At 45.2% G+C, this 18,254-nt stretch overlaps 1 protein-coding gene across 1 annotated transcript; it reads right to left on the reverse strand.

The window, feature by feature from the left end:
* Positions 1-14,174: 14,174 nt before the first annotated feature.
* Positions 14,175-17,884, reverse strand: TRK1 (low affinity potassium transporter). Its single transcript, XM_024465404.1, has 3 exons — positions 17,409-17,884; positions 15,630-17,350; positions 14,175-15,571 (listed from the first exon to the last, which is right to left on the reverse strand). Exons 1-3 carry the CDS (start codon positions 17,536-17,538, stop codon positions 14,540-14,542), a joined length of 2,883 nt encoding a protein of 960 aa, XP_024327029.1. The 5' UTR covers positions 17,539-17,884; the 3' UTR covers positions 14,175-14,539.
* Between the last annotated feature and the right edge of the window lie 370 nt (positions 17,885-18,254).

Consider the following 18,254-nt stretch of genomic DNA (forward strand, 5'->3'; position numbering starts at 1 on the left):
TTTGGTGCCCGGTCGATATAACGGGGAGAAAGCGTTTGGTAAAGGGGCTTCCAGCTGTATCTTGTGGTCGTATATGCGGTGTGGGGGGATTCGATCCGATTCCAACTTCGAAAAGACATTGGTGTACTTCCGGTGCATATGCGGAAGCTTCTGCTGGATGAGGCGGAGTGTTTCTTCATCCTCTACCAACTCTTTTTTATGAATGATCTGATCGATTTCGTAGATGCTAGTCTGAAAAAACTCGGAGTCGTTTCGCATCATCTCGTGGTGGAAAGCATTTGCACTGATTTTGCATATATGCATGGGCATAAACCTATGTACTAGGGTTTTCTGCAGTGGGGGAGAAACCTCCTGGTTTCGTAGTGGGTTCGATGGCGTATCGGTGATCTCTTCGTAGTCGGAAGTTATCACTTTCATTTCCATCGAACGTCCGCCTGCGCGGCGTCTGTCTTCGCGGTGGATTGCGAAATCCCGGCGATTCGCATCCGACTGGTATGCAGGATGTTTAATGGACGTTTCGCGTGAGTGGTAGGGCAAGGTGATCTCCTTGCTCCAGCTAGGAGTCGGCGGGTACTCCTTTGGCCATACTAACCGGCTCTTTGCAGAGTCGAGTAGTATTCGGAAGCGGCTGAAAAGCTTCTTCCCAATTATCACATCTTGTGCTCCAAGGTCCAGGAGTACAAAGGGGCAGTTATATATTCAGCGTCCTTTGACTGTTAAGTGTAACCGAATATACTCCAATACGTGGCCTTGGATTTTGCGCTGAAATCCACGTATGGATACAGTGTAGGGTAGTGTCCGTATGCGGCTCTGAAGCGGTTTCGACAGTCGTATTGCGAAAGGCTTGTTAATGACGAGGTAGCCATTTTCTCCTGTGTCTGCTAGGGACTTCTGCACCCCGAGTCCATTCATACTCAGGGTCGTGTCGACTAAGAACTGGGTACCTCCCAGGAGTTCTCGTAAGTCTAGTCCTCACAGGTCACATTTGCGTAGACCTAGGAAGGAGCCTTCTCCTAGGCCTCGTCATTTTCCTCGAGGGACACATCCGATTGAAGTTCCACGGCTTCTTCCCATTGTTCTTCTGCCTCGGGGTCGTTACGGTCCATTTCCTTGATAGTAGCGTTAAGGGGGCATTTATCCTGGAAATGGCCGGTCTTGCCACACTTGAAACAGTTCCCTGAGGACGCAGGGACTGTGGTTCTCACACGTTCCGGTATGGCTGGCTTGGGGAGGAACGCGGTTCGGGTGAACAGAGCGGATGTGGCTCGAGTCGGCTTCGACGCTGATGCCTTTGCCGTATCTGTGGTACGTGTGGACGTCCTTGTGAGAGCGGGTAGCAGATTCAATTCGTTGTTCTGGCGCCGTTCCTTATCGAAGGCGGTAAGTTCTCGTACCATGGTCTGGTAGTCTCCATTCCATTGGTTTTTGATGATCGCGATGCGGCTGCGGAATTGGGGAGTCAACTTGTTCCACATGTACTGGAACCATTCCGACTCAGAGACTTGTCCTGTGATAGCTGCACTTTGGAAACGAGCCTCTAGGAAGGTTTCGCTAGCATGCCCTTTCTCTCCCATTTGCAGGTCGTCAAATAGGTTCCTGGCCTGTTCCATCTCGTTGCCTGTGAGGTAGTATGAACCTAGTAGATCCATCATCTCCTCAGCACTGTGGAACCCATGCGTAGCGGACAGGTATTGGGGTTCCAAGTAGGTTTTTGCCAGGCCGGTCGTAGTTCCCCATATCAATGCTCTTCTCAAGACGTCGGTAAGGTAGTGGTCCTCATTGACTACGAGTCGGTCCCGAATCGAAGCGCTCCATTGTAGGAAGGTATGTTCTATCCCATCGCTGAGAGGAAGGATTTTCTCAGAGATGGTTGATTTCTTATAGCGATTCGGAGGGTCCTCGGTGAGCATTCGTGATGACCTTGGAATTGATGGAGAACGAGTGTTCCGAAGAGGTGGCAATTGAACTGTCTCAGGGGTGTTTCGTGTGCGAGGCGTTCGTTGCTCCGTAGCTTCGACTGTGGGTATGGGGGCATCCACCGATGGTGTGGATGGGATTCTGGTCTGGGCTGCCATCAGGGTAACTAGTAGATCCTTGACCTCCTGTATCTGTGCCTCGAGGTGGGCCATTCGATTCGGGATGTCTTTGGATGGCACAGCGGTCATAGCTGCAGCAGTGGTTTGTCTGGTAGTCATTCTGGGGGTATGTTTGATATCGGCTTTTTTGACATATTGCCTCGGGTGTGTATCAGTACCGATACGAAAGAGCTTGACTTCTGGTAGCTTGTAGCTATCAACGCTCTTGTCCACAATTTCCTCTGTGCTAGGAGGGGGTTCTTAAGGATCTCGTATGCTATTTGGCGCCAACGCGTCGGCGACTTTACCAGCTTGTTCTGAAGAATCAAACCCTGATCCGCTGGCTGTCCGTGAGATCTCTGGAATCACGGCTATTTGAAGCCGTCAGGTCTGTCCTCCGAAACGTCACCGAGTTGCAGTCGATGGTGTAACGGTAGTTCTCCTGAGGGGATATTATTTAAGTACGGCCGTCCCCAGTAGGCGTGATCTTTTTTGTATAATGTAAGCACACAGGGCACCCAGCTCACAGTAATAGCATATGAGAGTGCGAGTCGGAGGCTAAACGGATGCTATCCTATAGGTCTACTACGAAGGATACAAAAAAGATGAAGGGGGGACCCTGTGAGTTGATTGTCTCAAGTACCCGAAACCTATCCGACTCGGTTCCGACTCAGTTAGCCCACCCAAATCATTACACGTGACCTCACAGCTACCCAGAGTCTACTCCCTAGAATGGGAACGCATCCTTACACCACCCACAAATAGTTCTGTAGATAGCTTCACTCAAAACAACAATACAACACATATTCTAGTGAACTGTTGTTCAACTCAACTTGATGACTTATACTACCGCTGCAAGTGATATCATACACTTCAACAGGTTATGAGCCCAGCTATCGTAAAGCCAAAAGTTATCATATTCAGAGAAGTGCTCATTACAGCACATACAATCTGAATTCATGGACAAGTGCTAACATACAGCACATACACTCCACGAAAACCTCAAGACGAACTTGCAGCCTCTGGCAGGTGATCGATTCAACTCAGCAAGATGAGGAAGAAGAAGATCAATTCTACAATCTAGGAATCCCCAGATCGAATCCATCATCCATCATCCAACTCTCACAAACTCGAAATTCCTTATACAAACACACAAGACCTTTCACAATGGGTGAAGGCAATGGAGGTCAGAATAACCTCCCAGAGAACATGAAACTCCAAGGGGAGGAGAATTACATACAATGGAAAACTGCGATGGAGGACCTTGCGGATGCCAACGACCTTGTCCGTTTCATACACCCAAAAGGCAAAGCTCCTCCACAAGCAGATGAGTTCGATGAGAAGGTGGACATTGAGAAACTCGCCACATGGAAAGCATGGAAAGCAGGAGACGCATCGATGAAACTCATCATCCAAACTAATGTGAAGAAAACACCATCACAGCTGCTTGCAGGTTGCAAATCCGCACGCGAGATGTGGGTAATCTTAACAATCTCAATATGAAGGCACTGGTGCTGTGCTCAACTTTAATGCAATTGAGACATACACCAAGATCAAGTACGAAGATTACGCAAACCTCGAACAGTTCATTATTGGCTTCAAAAAGACAATTGAGAAACTTGCTAACCTCGAGATCCCTCCACCAGATGTCTGGCACCCAATCCTCTTCATCATGGCACTCTCAGATGCATGGCCAATATGGGCAGAACGCCAGCGCTCGAATATACGCAGTGAAGCAACAAAGGTTACACTTTCTGCACTTATTGAGGACATTACAGATGAAGCCCGAAAGAAGGACAAGAAAGAGGATGGAAGCGCACATTATGGAAAGCCAAATCAGAAAGGGAAGCCAAATTCAAAATTCAAGGACATAAAGGGCAAAGGAGGAAAGATGTGCAAGAACTGCAAAAATCTGAATGCAAGATACAAACCTGAAAACTGCTTTGTCACAAACAAGAAGCTTCGACAGAAATAGGAGCAGAGAATAGGAAAGAAGTTCACACCATTCAATGCATTAAGCAACAAATCAAACAAGCTAAAGAAGGCAAAGAATGACAACTCATCAGATGAAGATCGTCAATTTGGCAAGAATGCCACCACATACATTTGTGTTCAACTCAACCACTCAAGGTCGCCAATTCAAAATGGCACATTATTTGACACTGGAGCAGAGACACATATCGCCAGCTCAATCGAGTAATTTAACAGTGGCACATATGAAACCTCATTGACTCTTCCATCCATTGACACAGCAAGTGGCATCACCAAGGCACTTGGTCAAGGCGAATGAACATTGCAATGCGCAACAGATGATGGAGGCATTCACACCCTACACCTTACCAAAGTTCAATATCTGCCAAATTGTGGAATGAACATTTTGGGAGCTCGAAAGCTCTTAGGAAGGGGTGATTTACGGATCATGGATAAGAATCTTGTACTCAACAAGGAGGGTATTTCAATGTTCCGCTTTGATGAGAACATGATGATAATTGAAGCATCGCGTACATATGCATTTCCAGCAACTACTCACAAAGATGAGAAGAATCCTCCACACTCAATTCGACTCTGGCATCATAGACTTGGACATCTTGGACTTGTGAATGTACAGAAGACCTCAAAAATGGTGAGAGGCATGGCAATCTCTAATGAGGAAGACCTTACGCCACAAAAACAAGAAGATGAAGCTCTCCAATTGTGCGATCCATGCGAGAGAGGAAAGGCAACGAAACACATCCGCAAGCAAGCTATAACTCGGAACTTGCAACCATTCAATGAAGTGCACATTGACATGGTAATGATCACGCCAGAAGGAATTGGAAGGAAGAAGTATGCAACCATTTTTACAGAAAAGGCAACCACAGTCCGTTGGCCTTACTTCCACAACTCGAAAAGCGGCGCATACAATGCACTCCTCAAATTCCAGAAAATGGTTAATACACAGTTCAACAGAGTCATTAAGAAGTGGCGAATGGATGGAGGCAAGGAATACAGGAACAATTTCCCTCTGTCAAGATGCATACGTCACAAAGATTCTGCACCGCTATGGCATGGAGAATTGCAAGGCAGTGGACACACCTGTGGCTACAGGAGCTGTAGAAGTCATGGTCCCATTTGAAGGCAAGGCTTCACATGCAGAAATTGAACTCTATGGATCGAAGATTGGATCGCTCATGTCCAGACTCAACCAGATATCTCATATGGAGTCTCTGTTCTGTCCAGATTCCTCACCAATCCTTCGCCAGCTCACATAAAAGCAGCAGATCGAATCCTTCACTACTTACAAGGCACAAAGATGCTTGGAATCGAATATGGCATGCAAGGCGATATGCAGCTCCATGGATACTGTGACTCAGACTATGCAAGCGATAAAGCAAACCATAAATCCGTCCTTGGAAATGCCTTCTTCTTTGCCGGAGGTGTGATTTCACACACTTCAAAGCGACAACAGACTGTGGCACAATCAACCACAGAAGCAGAGTACTACGCACTCGCAAAGGCAGTGTCAGAAGCACTATGGCTACAACAGATCATGAAGTAGATGATGTACACAGGAAATGACATTCAAGCTATGAAGATCTATGGAGACAACCAAGGCTCATTGAGCTTGGCCGAAAACCCCAAATTCCACCAGAGAACCAAGCATACCGATGTCAAGCACCACTTCATTCGGGAGCACATTGAAAATGGGTCAATTGACCTCTGGTATGTGGAAACAGCCGACATGGTAGCAGATGGATTGACTAAGCCGCTACCCGCCACACAACATGAGAAGTTCATACAGCAGCTTCAGATGAAGGTGATCACAGCCTAGGAAATGGGAATGGCCTCAATTCAGTCATGCAAAGGGGTGTGTTGAAGGAGGAGGTTGCTCAGACTGATTGGTTGGGCGTGTGGCTCGCCAACCGAATCGGGTTGCGGACCACCCACAAATAGTCCTGTAGATAGCTTCACTCAAAACAACAATACAACACATATTCTAGTGAACTGTTGTTCAACTCAACTTGATGACTTATACTACTGCTGCAAGTGATATCATACACTTCAACAAGTTTAATTCATAATACCCAACTGGCGCCCTATGCCTTGGTGAACTGTGACAATAGCAAACTGAGTGCAACGAATGTCAGTATGATACCTCAGTAGGTAGCCACCGCATGCCTCAGGATTCAGGTCAGAGCAACCACCCCTTATTTTGACACCCCTTTGTGTGCCTGAATCGGCCCTTTCCTAGACCGTGACCACCTTCATCTGGAGTTGTTGTATGAACTTCTTATGTTGTGTGGCGGGTAGTTTGCATTATCTTGCATAAATAAGTCCTTCCTCGTAGTAAACCTGTAAACGTGCAATAACTCCTTCCTCGTAGTAAACTTGTAAACGTGCATTAAGAACTTCAAGATATGAGTTTGCAGAGTATCCATGCTTTATAGACTCAAAGTCTCGGTCTATAATATATAGAGGACACCGCTTTTTATCACCCCAAAATGCAGCCTATACCATTATTTTAATATCTTTACTAGATCTGTAAGTTTTAACAAGTTCTGGCTTCCACTTGTCTTGTGGTAAGCCAAAACACCATACTTACTTTTTCCCTCTCCCTTGCTTAATAGAGCACTCATCACTCCACATGTATTTCCGCCATCTTTCTACATCCTAATGTGCTTGACATTTACACCATAGAAGCCGATTTGCCGCATGTACCTTCGTGAGTTCTAGTCACTTTTTTGCTCGCTAATGTGCAAGTCCATTCTCTTTTGCAATTGACTTTATCTTTCCATTGCTTATTTTTAGACCTGTGTCTTCACGGCATTGCTAGAATGTGAGTTTTAGGTGTAGTCGCAAATTGCAAAGCATAGTTCGACAGCCCCGTATGCTATAGAGCAATGGCCGGCCAGATCGAGGGAGTGATTTGCCGTTCTGTCTTGATTTTTCAAGTGCAATAGCACCGCGCGAGTGTTGCGTTAGGAGCTCAATCTCCCGTGTCGATTTCCTAGCCATTACAAGGCCCTTAATTTGACCTCTCTGATTTGGCGATAGTTCAATACCACGACCCCTTTGATTTGCATTAACAGGGCCTAACGGCATATGTGGTGTACTCATATTGAACAAAAGGGACATCCGATATGTCCCTTTTCCATAGCAGTATGCTTGTTAAAGTGTTGAATCTAGTCGAGACTAGTCTTGTTAACTGTCCATTTATTATTAGTAGGTTTGATCATCTAGCTGTCTAGAAGGTTGCTTTCTATGTACTAACTTGCAAGGTGGCATTTCCCTTCAACAACCAAAAACGGAGGGAGATTCCAACCCTTACTATTAATGCACACAATAGCTGTAGCCCATTCTCGATTTCCTAGTTAGACAGCTTTGCCTCTACTACGTCAGTCCACACATGTAACAATCATTAGTAACTTAGATGCCATATTTCGCCTTCATATTCTCTACTAGTCGAAACCATGCACCAATTAGATTAGGATCTTCGCATAATGCCCTTTAGAAATCATAAACGCGATTAAAATGTGTCTTAAGTTCTGGTTGTCGTTTGACAAATTGATGAGCCTAGAGCTGTCTGACATGTCTTCCTCCCTATGATGTTAGAATGAGATTTGCCATATCTTCCACACTAGCTATCCGAAGCGCAAACCCCCTCACATCTAAATCAAGTATATATCGAACAATGACTTCCTCTTCTGTTTTAGTCAAATTGTGATTTGCTAGCCGGTGCTCGTGGATAGTAGAATGACCATTCATTCTGTCACTAAGCGTAGAACATGGCAGATTGTGAAGTTTTGCAGCAGTGTGAAGAGTAATTTTTTTAGATGATTTAAGAGCTTCCATACCTAAAATGATTCTGCTTCTTAGGTTTGTACTGACATATTTAAATGTGAAGATAACGCATGTTAGAGTTGACAGATAGAAGGGTTACAAAAAGTATCCGGGGTCATGATATGTCCAGGGTCATGATAAACCACGTTAACGTTATTACAAGGAGAAAACGCTATACTTCATAAAGCAAATGACTTGCTTAGTTGACATTGTCGTACAAAGAAACATTAATTATAAGAAGGAGGAGTACTAACTGTTGAATCCTCGGTCCGGAAGCAGGGATCAGGGCGCTGATACCGAAGCTGTGTCAGCCAGCTTCCTGATCCTCCGGCAGTGTTTCCCAAATAGTATTCGAATAGTATTCAGGGTTTTCCCGAATACTCGCCATCTGTGAGTATTCGGCGAATACTCATACAAATCCTCGCCGAATAGTATTTGAGTATTTTGAGGCTCAACTGTAGTATATAGTAATGAAATATGATAACTGTCTACTCGCTATTATCCTCCTCCTCCTCGCCTATAACCCCTCAATCCCGTAGGCAGAGTAGATATCAAAGAGTTAAAGGTAATAACCTGTTCCTTTTCTTTGTGACTATATCACCGCCAACACTAAATATATGCTCTGACGCTGCCGATGACGCTGGAATTGCCAAATAGTCCCGTGCGATCTGTGATATAACTGGATACTGATACTGCTTTGCCTGCCAATATTTGAGGATATTAGTATTACGGTCGACACCATTCTCTTTGAACCATCGTCGCCACTCAACTTCCTCAATAGAAGGCCCACGATGCTGATACATCTCGTCGTCGGAATCAAGTTCTCTTAGAGTCGTCAGCTGCTCAGTTTCAGCAGCAATAGTAGCTTCAATAGCAGCAACCTGTATATCGTTCTCATGGTCTTTATACCAGTTATAGTAAGCTGCGAACTGTGCTCTTGCCCTATCTCGTTTTACAGCGTCTACACTATTTGGCATATAAAATTCATATATACTTAAGTTGAATCTTGGGTCGCAGATAGTAGCAATTGACGAGTGGCTTGAGCCTTGATTTGTCACAAGGTTATAATAAGTATCAAGCTTATTATACGACGCTTTACAAGCTGCGCTGATTGCTGCTGTTGTCGATGGAGCGTTTTCCATTGCCTTAAGCCTATTTAAAAGCTGTAGATAGTGTGGAATACAGATGTTCAACGTTGGATAATTATCTGCTTGAACTTGCTCTGCTGGTTTGCCGAATATCTTAAAGAACGCCTTTAGTCGATGTAACACTTGCCATTCTATTGATGTAATAATAATATCACGCATACTTAAATCCATCGTTTGCGAAGCACATAAAGCATTGATCGGCTGCTCAAGCTTCAAAGTGTTCTGAAGCATATAATATGTTGAGTTCCATCGTACAGGCATATCGAGGGACATTGAAACCACCTGAATACCCATAGCAGATGCTTGTACTTTCAATGCATCTTTCCATGCTCGACGGTTCCGGAAGACATAGATATGCCAGCGTAGTCTTATAAGAACCGTTGCCACTTCTTCTTTATTAAGAACGAAGCCTTGAGTATGAGCTAAGCCTTGCTTAAGCCTATACAGTTCCATTTGTTCTGATGGTACAGCTTTTAACATAGTTAAAGCTGCTTGAACCGCAAGGTTTATAATGTGTGCCATGCATCGGACGTCGCCTTCCTTTACTGTAAAGCTCCATGGTTGCTGTATAGAAATGACGCTCGTGCATGCCCCTATTTCAAACTCTGCGAGCATTGCTGTATTGTTCGATGCGTTGTCTCTAGTAATTGTAAAGACTCCGTTCGTAATACCAAAGTCCGTAACAGCTTGAAGCTGCTCTGCAAGATATTCACCGGAATGAATGGGCTCCTTTAGATGTATGATATCAAGAACACAGTGCCGGTGAACCCATTCATTATTTATCCAATGAACAGTTATCGCAGCGTGCTCTGCACCATTCATTGCAGACCATGAATCAGTCGTAAGTGATAACCGTCCGCCCTTTATTATATGAGCCTGGAGTTCTATCTGTAGCTTCATACGGTGGTTGCAGAATGTCTTGTGTAAATCGCGCATTAAGGAGCTCGTTCATATAGCTAATGTTGAAGGGCTAAGCTGGTGAATAAGCTGACGAAACGAAGGCCGATCAACCAGACTCATTGGTAAGGTATTAGATACAATAAATGCAAGTAATAACTCTCTATATCGAGAGGCAAGAACGGATCGTCCTACTCGAGGAGTAAAGAATTGTTGGGCGTTTCGGGCTGTTCTCATATTTGGAGCGCCCTGCGAATCCTGCGAACTCTGACTCTGCGAACTCTGAGCACGCTGTAGTAATGGAGTTCCTGGTTTTATAGCTTCGTATAATGCAGGATGCATGCTTTCAACATGCCTACATAAATTACTCGTGATATTCCATGATAAAAGCTTTAGTTTTGGCTTATAATTACAGCCATCTTGCATACAGACAATCTTCATTGTTGCAGGGCTGGTGCTTAACAATGTTCTACTAAATATATTCTTTAAGAATAACAGTGACTGAGTATTTGGGAGTTGTTGCCGTATTTGTAGTAATGGTAGAGCTATCGACGGCGAAGACTCAAATGGAAAAGGGGGTGGTAGACGCTGAATTTCCTCATCTTCGTCACTTGGAATTGCGGATAGCTCAGAGTCGCTCATTCTGGTAGAAATATCAATTGGTATATTATCTATGGATCTATTTCTACGGATCTATCTATGAGGGTGGGGTAAATTCTTTGTAGCTTGGCATCCTGGGCCGTGCTTGCCAAGGACTCGAATAGTATTCGAATCTTTGGCAAATACTCGCCGAATACCCCAATTTTAGCCCGAATATTGCTCATCACCAAATACTATTCGAAAACTACAAATACTAATACTATTTTGGGCCTCCGGATACTGGATCTTCCGGTTCTAAATCTTCGATTCTGAAGCTCTAGGGAACGGACTGAAACCAGGAGGGTTTCAGGATCTGAGCCGCGAATAGGCACAGGAATAGAGCCCGTGACAGTATATATATAGTAGTTAGAATAGCTTCAATTATAAGAATATGCATTACAAAATTATCACTTCAGGCCCCACTGCTTCGTGACTATATTTTTCAGTTTATATTCTCTACCTACTGCCACGGTTCCTACGGATATTGTCCAACACTAACTGTTAAGGCTGTCTAAGACTTAGAGGCTTAAAGAGAGGCTTATTAATATACAAGAAAGTAGGGGTTGTACGAAGCAAACCGAGCTGCAAAAACGTTGTTGTAGATGTTACGGACAAACTAGTCATAACATACGAACTTGTCCAAATATTATAGACACATCTGATGATTCAAATGCCGAAGAGTTAGAATAGTTTAATTAATTAATTGTTGAGATATTTTATAATTTCATACGATGCCAAGAAAAAATCAGCGGTGAGCTTGTGTAGGCGACTCACTTGTGAACTACGTTATACCAGTGTTGCCCGAGTACTACTCATTGCAAGTACTACTCAACGAATTACTCGAGTAGTACTTGACTCGAAGAAATCTGAACTACTCGAGTAGTACTCAAGTAATTGCCAATACAGCCAAGATAGCGGGGTAAGGACGTAGACAGAATTATAGCATAGGCAAAGTGAAGCTTTCAATGACTTGAATATTACTGTGATACTTACCATCGTCAAGATGAGCGAGTCTTCGCTATCACCGCCGCCCCTAGATGACCCGAGCGAATATGAGAATGCCTCTCAAGATCCACTCTTGCCCCTACCACTTGTACGCATGCCTGTACGGCCTCAAGACCAACTGTTATCAGATTCTGACTCAATCCTCTTTGCAAAGGGTCTATACTCTCGTACTATTCTTGATAATGCGCCTTTAAGAATATCATTTAAGTGCTTGCAGCCACATTGCACATATACACCATCACAACCTACAAAGATGCAGACAACAAGTAATCTTTGGAAGCATTTAAAGACACAACATCCAGCAATACATGCACAATATAAGAAAAAGCATGTTCAAGATGGAGATACACAGCCTTCTTCTTCAACTACAGCTACATTCTTCCAGCCTCGCAAAGTACCTAGCCATGCACCAAATTCGTCAAAATTTAGAGAGCTTCTACTCTCATTTATTGTGTCTAATAACCTACCATTGCGTACATCTGAGAGTCTATCCTTCCGGCAGCTTGTTAGCCATTTAAATCCAACAACACTTGTAATTGGACGGACGACAATTGCAAGAGACTTGCAACGGATATTTTGCATTCATAAAGCAAGGTTACAACTTGAATTACAACAGCATACTGCACAAGGTGGACGGATATCTTTAACAACTGATACTTGGTCTGCACGCAACTATTCTGAATACGCTGCAGTAACAGCACATTGGATCTCTGATAAGTGGCAGTTACGATGTACAGTCTTTGTAAGGATGTCCTCTCGTCTCTCACTCTAAGGAGCAGACAAGGAGCAGACTCTGAGTAGCTGCGGGTCACGTGTGATCATTTGGGCGGGCTAACCGAGTCAGAGGGGTTTCGGGGACTTGAGGGAAATGACTCACGGGGTTCCCCCCTTCATCTTAAGAGTTAAGGCAGGTTAGCCGAGTCGGACCCGTTTCGGGTACTTAAGGAGATTGACCCAACGGGGGTTCCTCTCTTCATCTTTTTTGTATCCTTCGTAGTAGACTTATAGGATAGCATCTGTTTAGCCTCCGACTCGCACTCTCATATGCTATTACTGTGAGCTGGGTGCCCTGTGTCCTTACAGTCTTAGATGTTATTGAGCTACAAGAGCCAATCCATTCTGGTGAATATCTTGCAGGGCAGTTAATAGCTGTTACAGATGACTATGGTATTACTCCTGCAGTTTTTACTATCACTCGTGATAACGCTTCTGCAAACACTACCATGCTCTCAGAATATGAGAACTTAGCATGCAAGAACGAAACTACATTACAGCAACCATGGGCATATACAACAAAAGAAGGCGATGTCAGATGTATTGGGCACATTATAAACCTTGCTGTTCAAGCTGCTTTAACATCGTTAAAGGCAGTACCAGCAGATGAGCCAAACGCATACCGCCTTGAGTATGGAGCTGCCCGAGTTCCATCACTACCAGAAAATGAGTCAGTAGCTGTTCTTAGCAAACTTCGGCATCATATATATGTGTTTCGCAACCGACGACAATGGAAGGATGCCTTAAAAAAGCAATGTGAAGCTGCAAATATTGAGTTTAAGCAGCTTAGCCTCGATATGCCAGTACGATGAAGCTCATCATATTATATGCTTCATTTAGCGTTAAGATTACAAGGTCCAATAACAGCTCTCTGTGCATCTCAACAGCTTGATTTAAGTATGAAAGATATAGCTTTAACAGCAAAAGATTGGCAAACGATGAAGGCGTTATTAGATTTTTTCTATATCTTTATACGCCCAACAGAGAAGCTACAAGGCTCTTCTTATCCTACTTTAAATTATGCTGTTATACAGTATATGAGAATGACGCAAAAGCTTGAAGTCTTTAAAGCTGGATATACAGAGAATAGCACAATATACGATGCTTGTTTAGCAGCATTAAAAAAGCTTAATGAGTATTATACACTTGCAACAAATCAACAGCGGAGTCATTCAACTATAGCTACAATATGCGACCCACGTTATAACTTTAACGTATTTGATATTATTTGGCCAAAAAGCATTCAAGAAACGCGAAAAAGGCGGGCAAAAGCACAATGGCAAGACTGTTATTATAAATATTCAGGCAAGGCATTAGACATCCAAGCAGCAAAGGTTATGGAAAGTATCCAAGATGAGGAATTAGAAGATGAGAATTCTAAGAAGACAGAGTCTGATTCTGAGGATGAGCTATATGTCTCACAATGGCAGCCAGATTTAGATCCAGAATGGAAGCGCTGGATGAACGAGCCAACTCTTGGGCCTAAAATTGATATACTCAAGTTTTGGGCAAGTAAGCAATACCAATATCCAATACTTGCCGCAATTGCCAAAGATCATTTAGCAATTCCTGCTACATCAGCGGAATCTGAGCGAGTGTTTAGTATTGGTGGCGATATTATTACAAAGAAACGGAGCAGATTAGCACCATCTACACTACGATATCTTATATGTCTTAGGAATTGGGGCGTGGTATCAGCAGGTGAGGATTCAGAGGAAGATGAGGATGCATAGTTACTGTATTTCCATAGTCTATATAGCTATCAATCATGTTTTCATTTTTATACTCGAGTACTATTCGAGTACTACTCTACTCGAGCCCAAAAAACAGTACTCTACTCGAAGATCTGAGTAGTACTCCGAGTAGTAGTACTCGGGCAACACTGCGTTATACAATATATTAAATAGATAATAGATAATAGGCGAACTCGATATCCAGCCTCCCATCCAAGCTCCTAGTACCTATATCAAAGGCAATTCAGGATCCGTCGTGCTGGCGCAAAAAAGAGTCTAGCATCTCCAAGGTACGTAGTAATTCAGACAGCCATCCTCCTCTTCCATACCTCCCCACCACTGTTAAAAATGCCAAATCGATATACGGTTTCCTACCAACTCAAAGCGTAGATTAAACTCCTTGCTACAAACTTTCAACGAATCCTCCGGAGCAAGCAAATCGCGGGTATTAGATGCTCATCCTCTTTTTAATCGGTCTTGAAGTCCCGTGTTCTCGGCGGGTCGGCTGGGGAACATGTGTGTTGCTCCTTGTAACAGGTTCAGCTATACTTGCTCCATCCCGTCCCCCATCCCCACCGCTGCCGCCACCGTCGTTGCCGTTGCCGTTGCCGTTGCCGCTGCTGCTGCTGCTTCCTGCTCGCCCTCCCATAGAGCTTTCTCTCTTAGTCATCGACGGACGATGTCTTGGTACCATACTCGGGCCTGGATGTAACATGCTGCTCAGGAAATTGCTTCCCTGCCTGGTTCTCCTTCTCAGGCCCTTGGGACCCTCGTCTCTACCGGAAGCATTGGTGGTCGCAGTATCCAACTCCTCGCCTCCTCCCACAGTCGTGCCGAAACTGGAGCGGCGATGCCTTGCCGTCGCATCTTCCATCTCGCGCTGGTGAAGTGATTCCGAAGGTAGCAGGATGGCGCGGTCGAGTTCGTACGGAAGGCCACGGTGCCGGCCACGGATCTGCATAGCGATGATGACCAACTTTCCTACGACATTGAATTGCGCGGAGAAAGATGCGTTTGAACCGGGATACCCCAAGCTGAGCCCGACGGTACCATATGCGCTAATAATCTCAAACAGGTAGCTGAAGAGATTGAATGCGGGCTGGTTCGTGTCTTGAATGCGGCTGGCTTCTGCAATGGCCATGATGAACCACCCCAGTGTCACGAACCAGAGATCGAAGGACAACTGTCGACGGATATGGGATCCAACGTACGAAGGCTCCGCACTTTTGCTCTCAATATCGTCCGTAGCGCCACCCCAGATGCCAAGCGACTGTTCTTCATAAACGTTTGTCCGACGAACCGAAATGGCGATAGGGAATACGGAAATGTACATCATGACCATGTAAGAAATTTGAATGGCAGGATGTAGGTCGGCGATTGATACAACAGCAAACCCAGCCGTGCGTGTGGATGTAGCTTGGAACCAGCCATCGAGAACTCGAATATTCGGAGGAAGATCCGTTACAACTGGATTACCGAACTAATTTGGATGTCAGCATCTTCCTACTCGTTAGAATCAAACATGGAAGAGGAATTACATCAAGAATGATGAAGAATATAAGATCGATACCGTTCAAGAGAACGAGGACCCAGAAAAGCCACCAGGTTGCAGTAGCCGGGAACAACAGCGTAAAGCATCTCCTGGGATGATCAAGCAGGAACCTCAGCTCTTCCCATATCCCACTCGTCTTAGGCACCAGCTTGGAAGTACAATAGATAATGAACCTCAGCAACACTGGAAACCCGGTATTACCAAAAATAATCATGAAGGACATGACAAATAGAGGCCAAATGGCAGTCTGGAACGAGACCATGCTGTCAGGAACGAGGGAAAATCCCAAGTCGTTGAAACTTGACATCGCAGTGAAGAAGCCCCACCAAGTGCGACTCATACCGGCGGCATCGACAATTGGACCATAACGGGCGTTATTGACAATCCAAGGAACAAGAGATATGGTCGTAAAGATGGTCCCAAACCAGAAATAGGAGACGAGGACAATTGCTAGGGTTTTCAAGGAGCGGTACTCGATACCGCCCAGTTCCTCCCTTTCAGCCTCTGAAAGATCAACGAATGCTGAATTACGCCCTATGGTCGGTTGGAAACTGATGTAAGGCATAGGATCCGACTGCTCTTTGTCTTTCGTGAAGTGGCTTTTCAACCTTGTCAAGGTCATGGCTCTTGATCTCGACCTTTCCGTCTTTTCATGCTCGCCATGGACCTTGTCACCACTCAACAATCTCGGCTTTCGGAATCTTAATACTCCCAAACTGTGTGCAGCGGCGCGTGTTGATTCAGAAGCATGCTGGGATCTACTGGCATATTCCTCCCGGCCATAATCAACTGTTTCAGGGTGATTCTCACTGGCGCTACTGCGATCAGAAGTACCTGAATCAGTGCTAGGGCTCTGTGACGATTCAGGCTCCACATTTGGTCCATTGAGTCCCCGGGGCAAAGGCTCAACATCAGAATCACTTCGAACCATGCCTCCTGACATAATCTGCGCTTCGTCAATCGTCTCTGGTGCTACACCTCTATCGGCATCCCTAGGCCCCGGGATACGCAAAGCGCCTCCAGTAAGCCTCCGTTGACGCTCCAAAAACTCAATGTGTGTCTCTGGCTCCCTCGTGCTGGGCACTCGCAAGTATTCGCTGTCAACGCCATCGCTTCGTTTAACTTGGTCTGCGAACTTGATCGTTGGTGCGGTTTTCAACGGTGGCGCCTCATGCTTCGGGCTCTCAGACTCTGATTTGTCAAACGTGATGGCGTAATCGTCTAGGTTTGGTGCGTATGGTGTCCTTGGTGCATTGGCATTTGCGTTTGTATTTTCGGCGGTATGCTCTTCGGTCGCCGGATGGCCAGCTGTGCCCATTCGTGTGGTCTCATGGATAACTCTTATTGTCCGCCCATTCACACCGTGCTCCATTATTGCTGTGTCTCGCTCTCCTTTCATCTGCGACCTCGTTTTCGACATACTCCTCCTCGAGCGCTTGGCCTCCTTGGCGATGTGCTGGAACCGCTTCTCAAACCAATATAGTCGTAAAAATACAACAAAGGTATTATTCGTGATTGGATTGGTCATCATGGGTAGGAGGTACAGGACGATCTGTTGAAAGGTGTTGAGATTGTTGAAGTCGAGCGGGTTCAGGCCGCTCTGAGTGCATGACCCGGCTGAGAAAAATAGTGCATCGATATATGTAATCTTTCCTGGTGCAAAGACGAGGATAGAGCCTAGGAATGCCATACCGACGATCCAGAAGTCTGCGGTTGGATTAATATCGCTGGCTATACTAGCACCCCAACGGCTGGGGTGACTTACAATGGACAGTAATAAAGTTAAAATGGGGGTTCCGGCTCAAAAATGATGGCTTCATGGCCTTGACTTGATGCCAGGCATCGACAAAGGGTTGAAACACCATTTTGACAGCTGGTGAAGGAAACGTAGACATGGACGGTAGTGGACCAAGGCTAGACGAAAGATTGGCAGAGTATGGCGCCGCACAAGATTATCAGGAGCGGCCCTAAGGACAACAACCACGAGAGTATGCCGTGATATCCTGCCCGAGATGTAGTGTTACGAGAAGGTGCTTGTGTTGATTGCGACCTGCGAGAAGCGGCATTGCGTATGAATGTAGGTCGAAGGTGGCGATTGAGAGGGGGCACAAGTGGGCAGCGTGTTATAACTGGATCAATAGATGTGCTGAAGAGAATTTAAACATGACTGAAGCCATATAAGTATATATATAATATACAAATGCTCAGTTGGCGAAGAGGAAAGGCAAAATCGTTGTGCCGTCGTCGTGGGTGGAATGCGCCAAGGCGAGGGGTGGGGATTCGCAAATCTGTGGGTTGAGTCTAGCCCGTCGCCAGAGCGCAGTGCCAAGAAATTTTTATCTGTAGCCCGGGCCCTCGATTTGTGGGTTGAAGCTTGAAGTTGCCACGAGAGGGTCCTACGATCGGCTAACGATCCACTGCCTCAGACCTGCATACGACTCTACACACGGCTCTCCATACTACTCTACATACTTTTCTTCACCAACATTGACTGTGCACTACATGAAAATACATGAAAATACATGAAAATTATCAAGGATAGACTTTTTACCATCCGCCCAACGTCCATCCCAGCCACACGTGGATGGAATCTACCGTGTTTATGTTGTAC

This window comes from Pseudogymnoascus destructans, assembly GCF_001641265.1.
Source record: "Pseudogymnoascus destructans isolate 20631-21 unplaced genomic scaffold scaffold_3, whole genome shotgun sequence".
Taxonomy (NCBI): Eukaryota; Fungi; Ascomycota; class Leotiomycetes; order Thelebolales; family Thelebolaceae; genus Pseudogymnoascus; species Pseudogymnoascus destructans.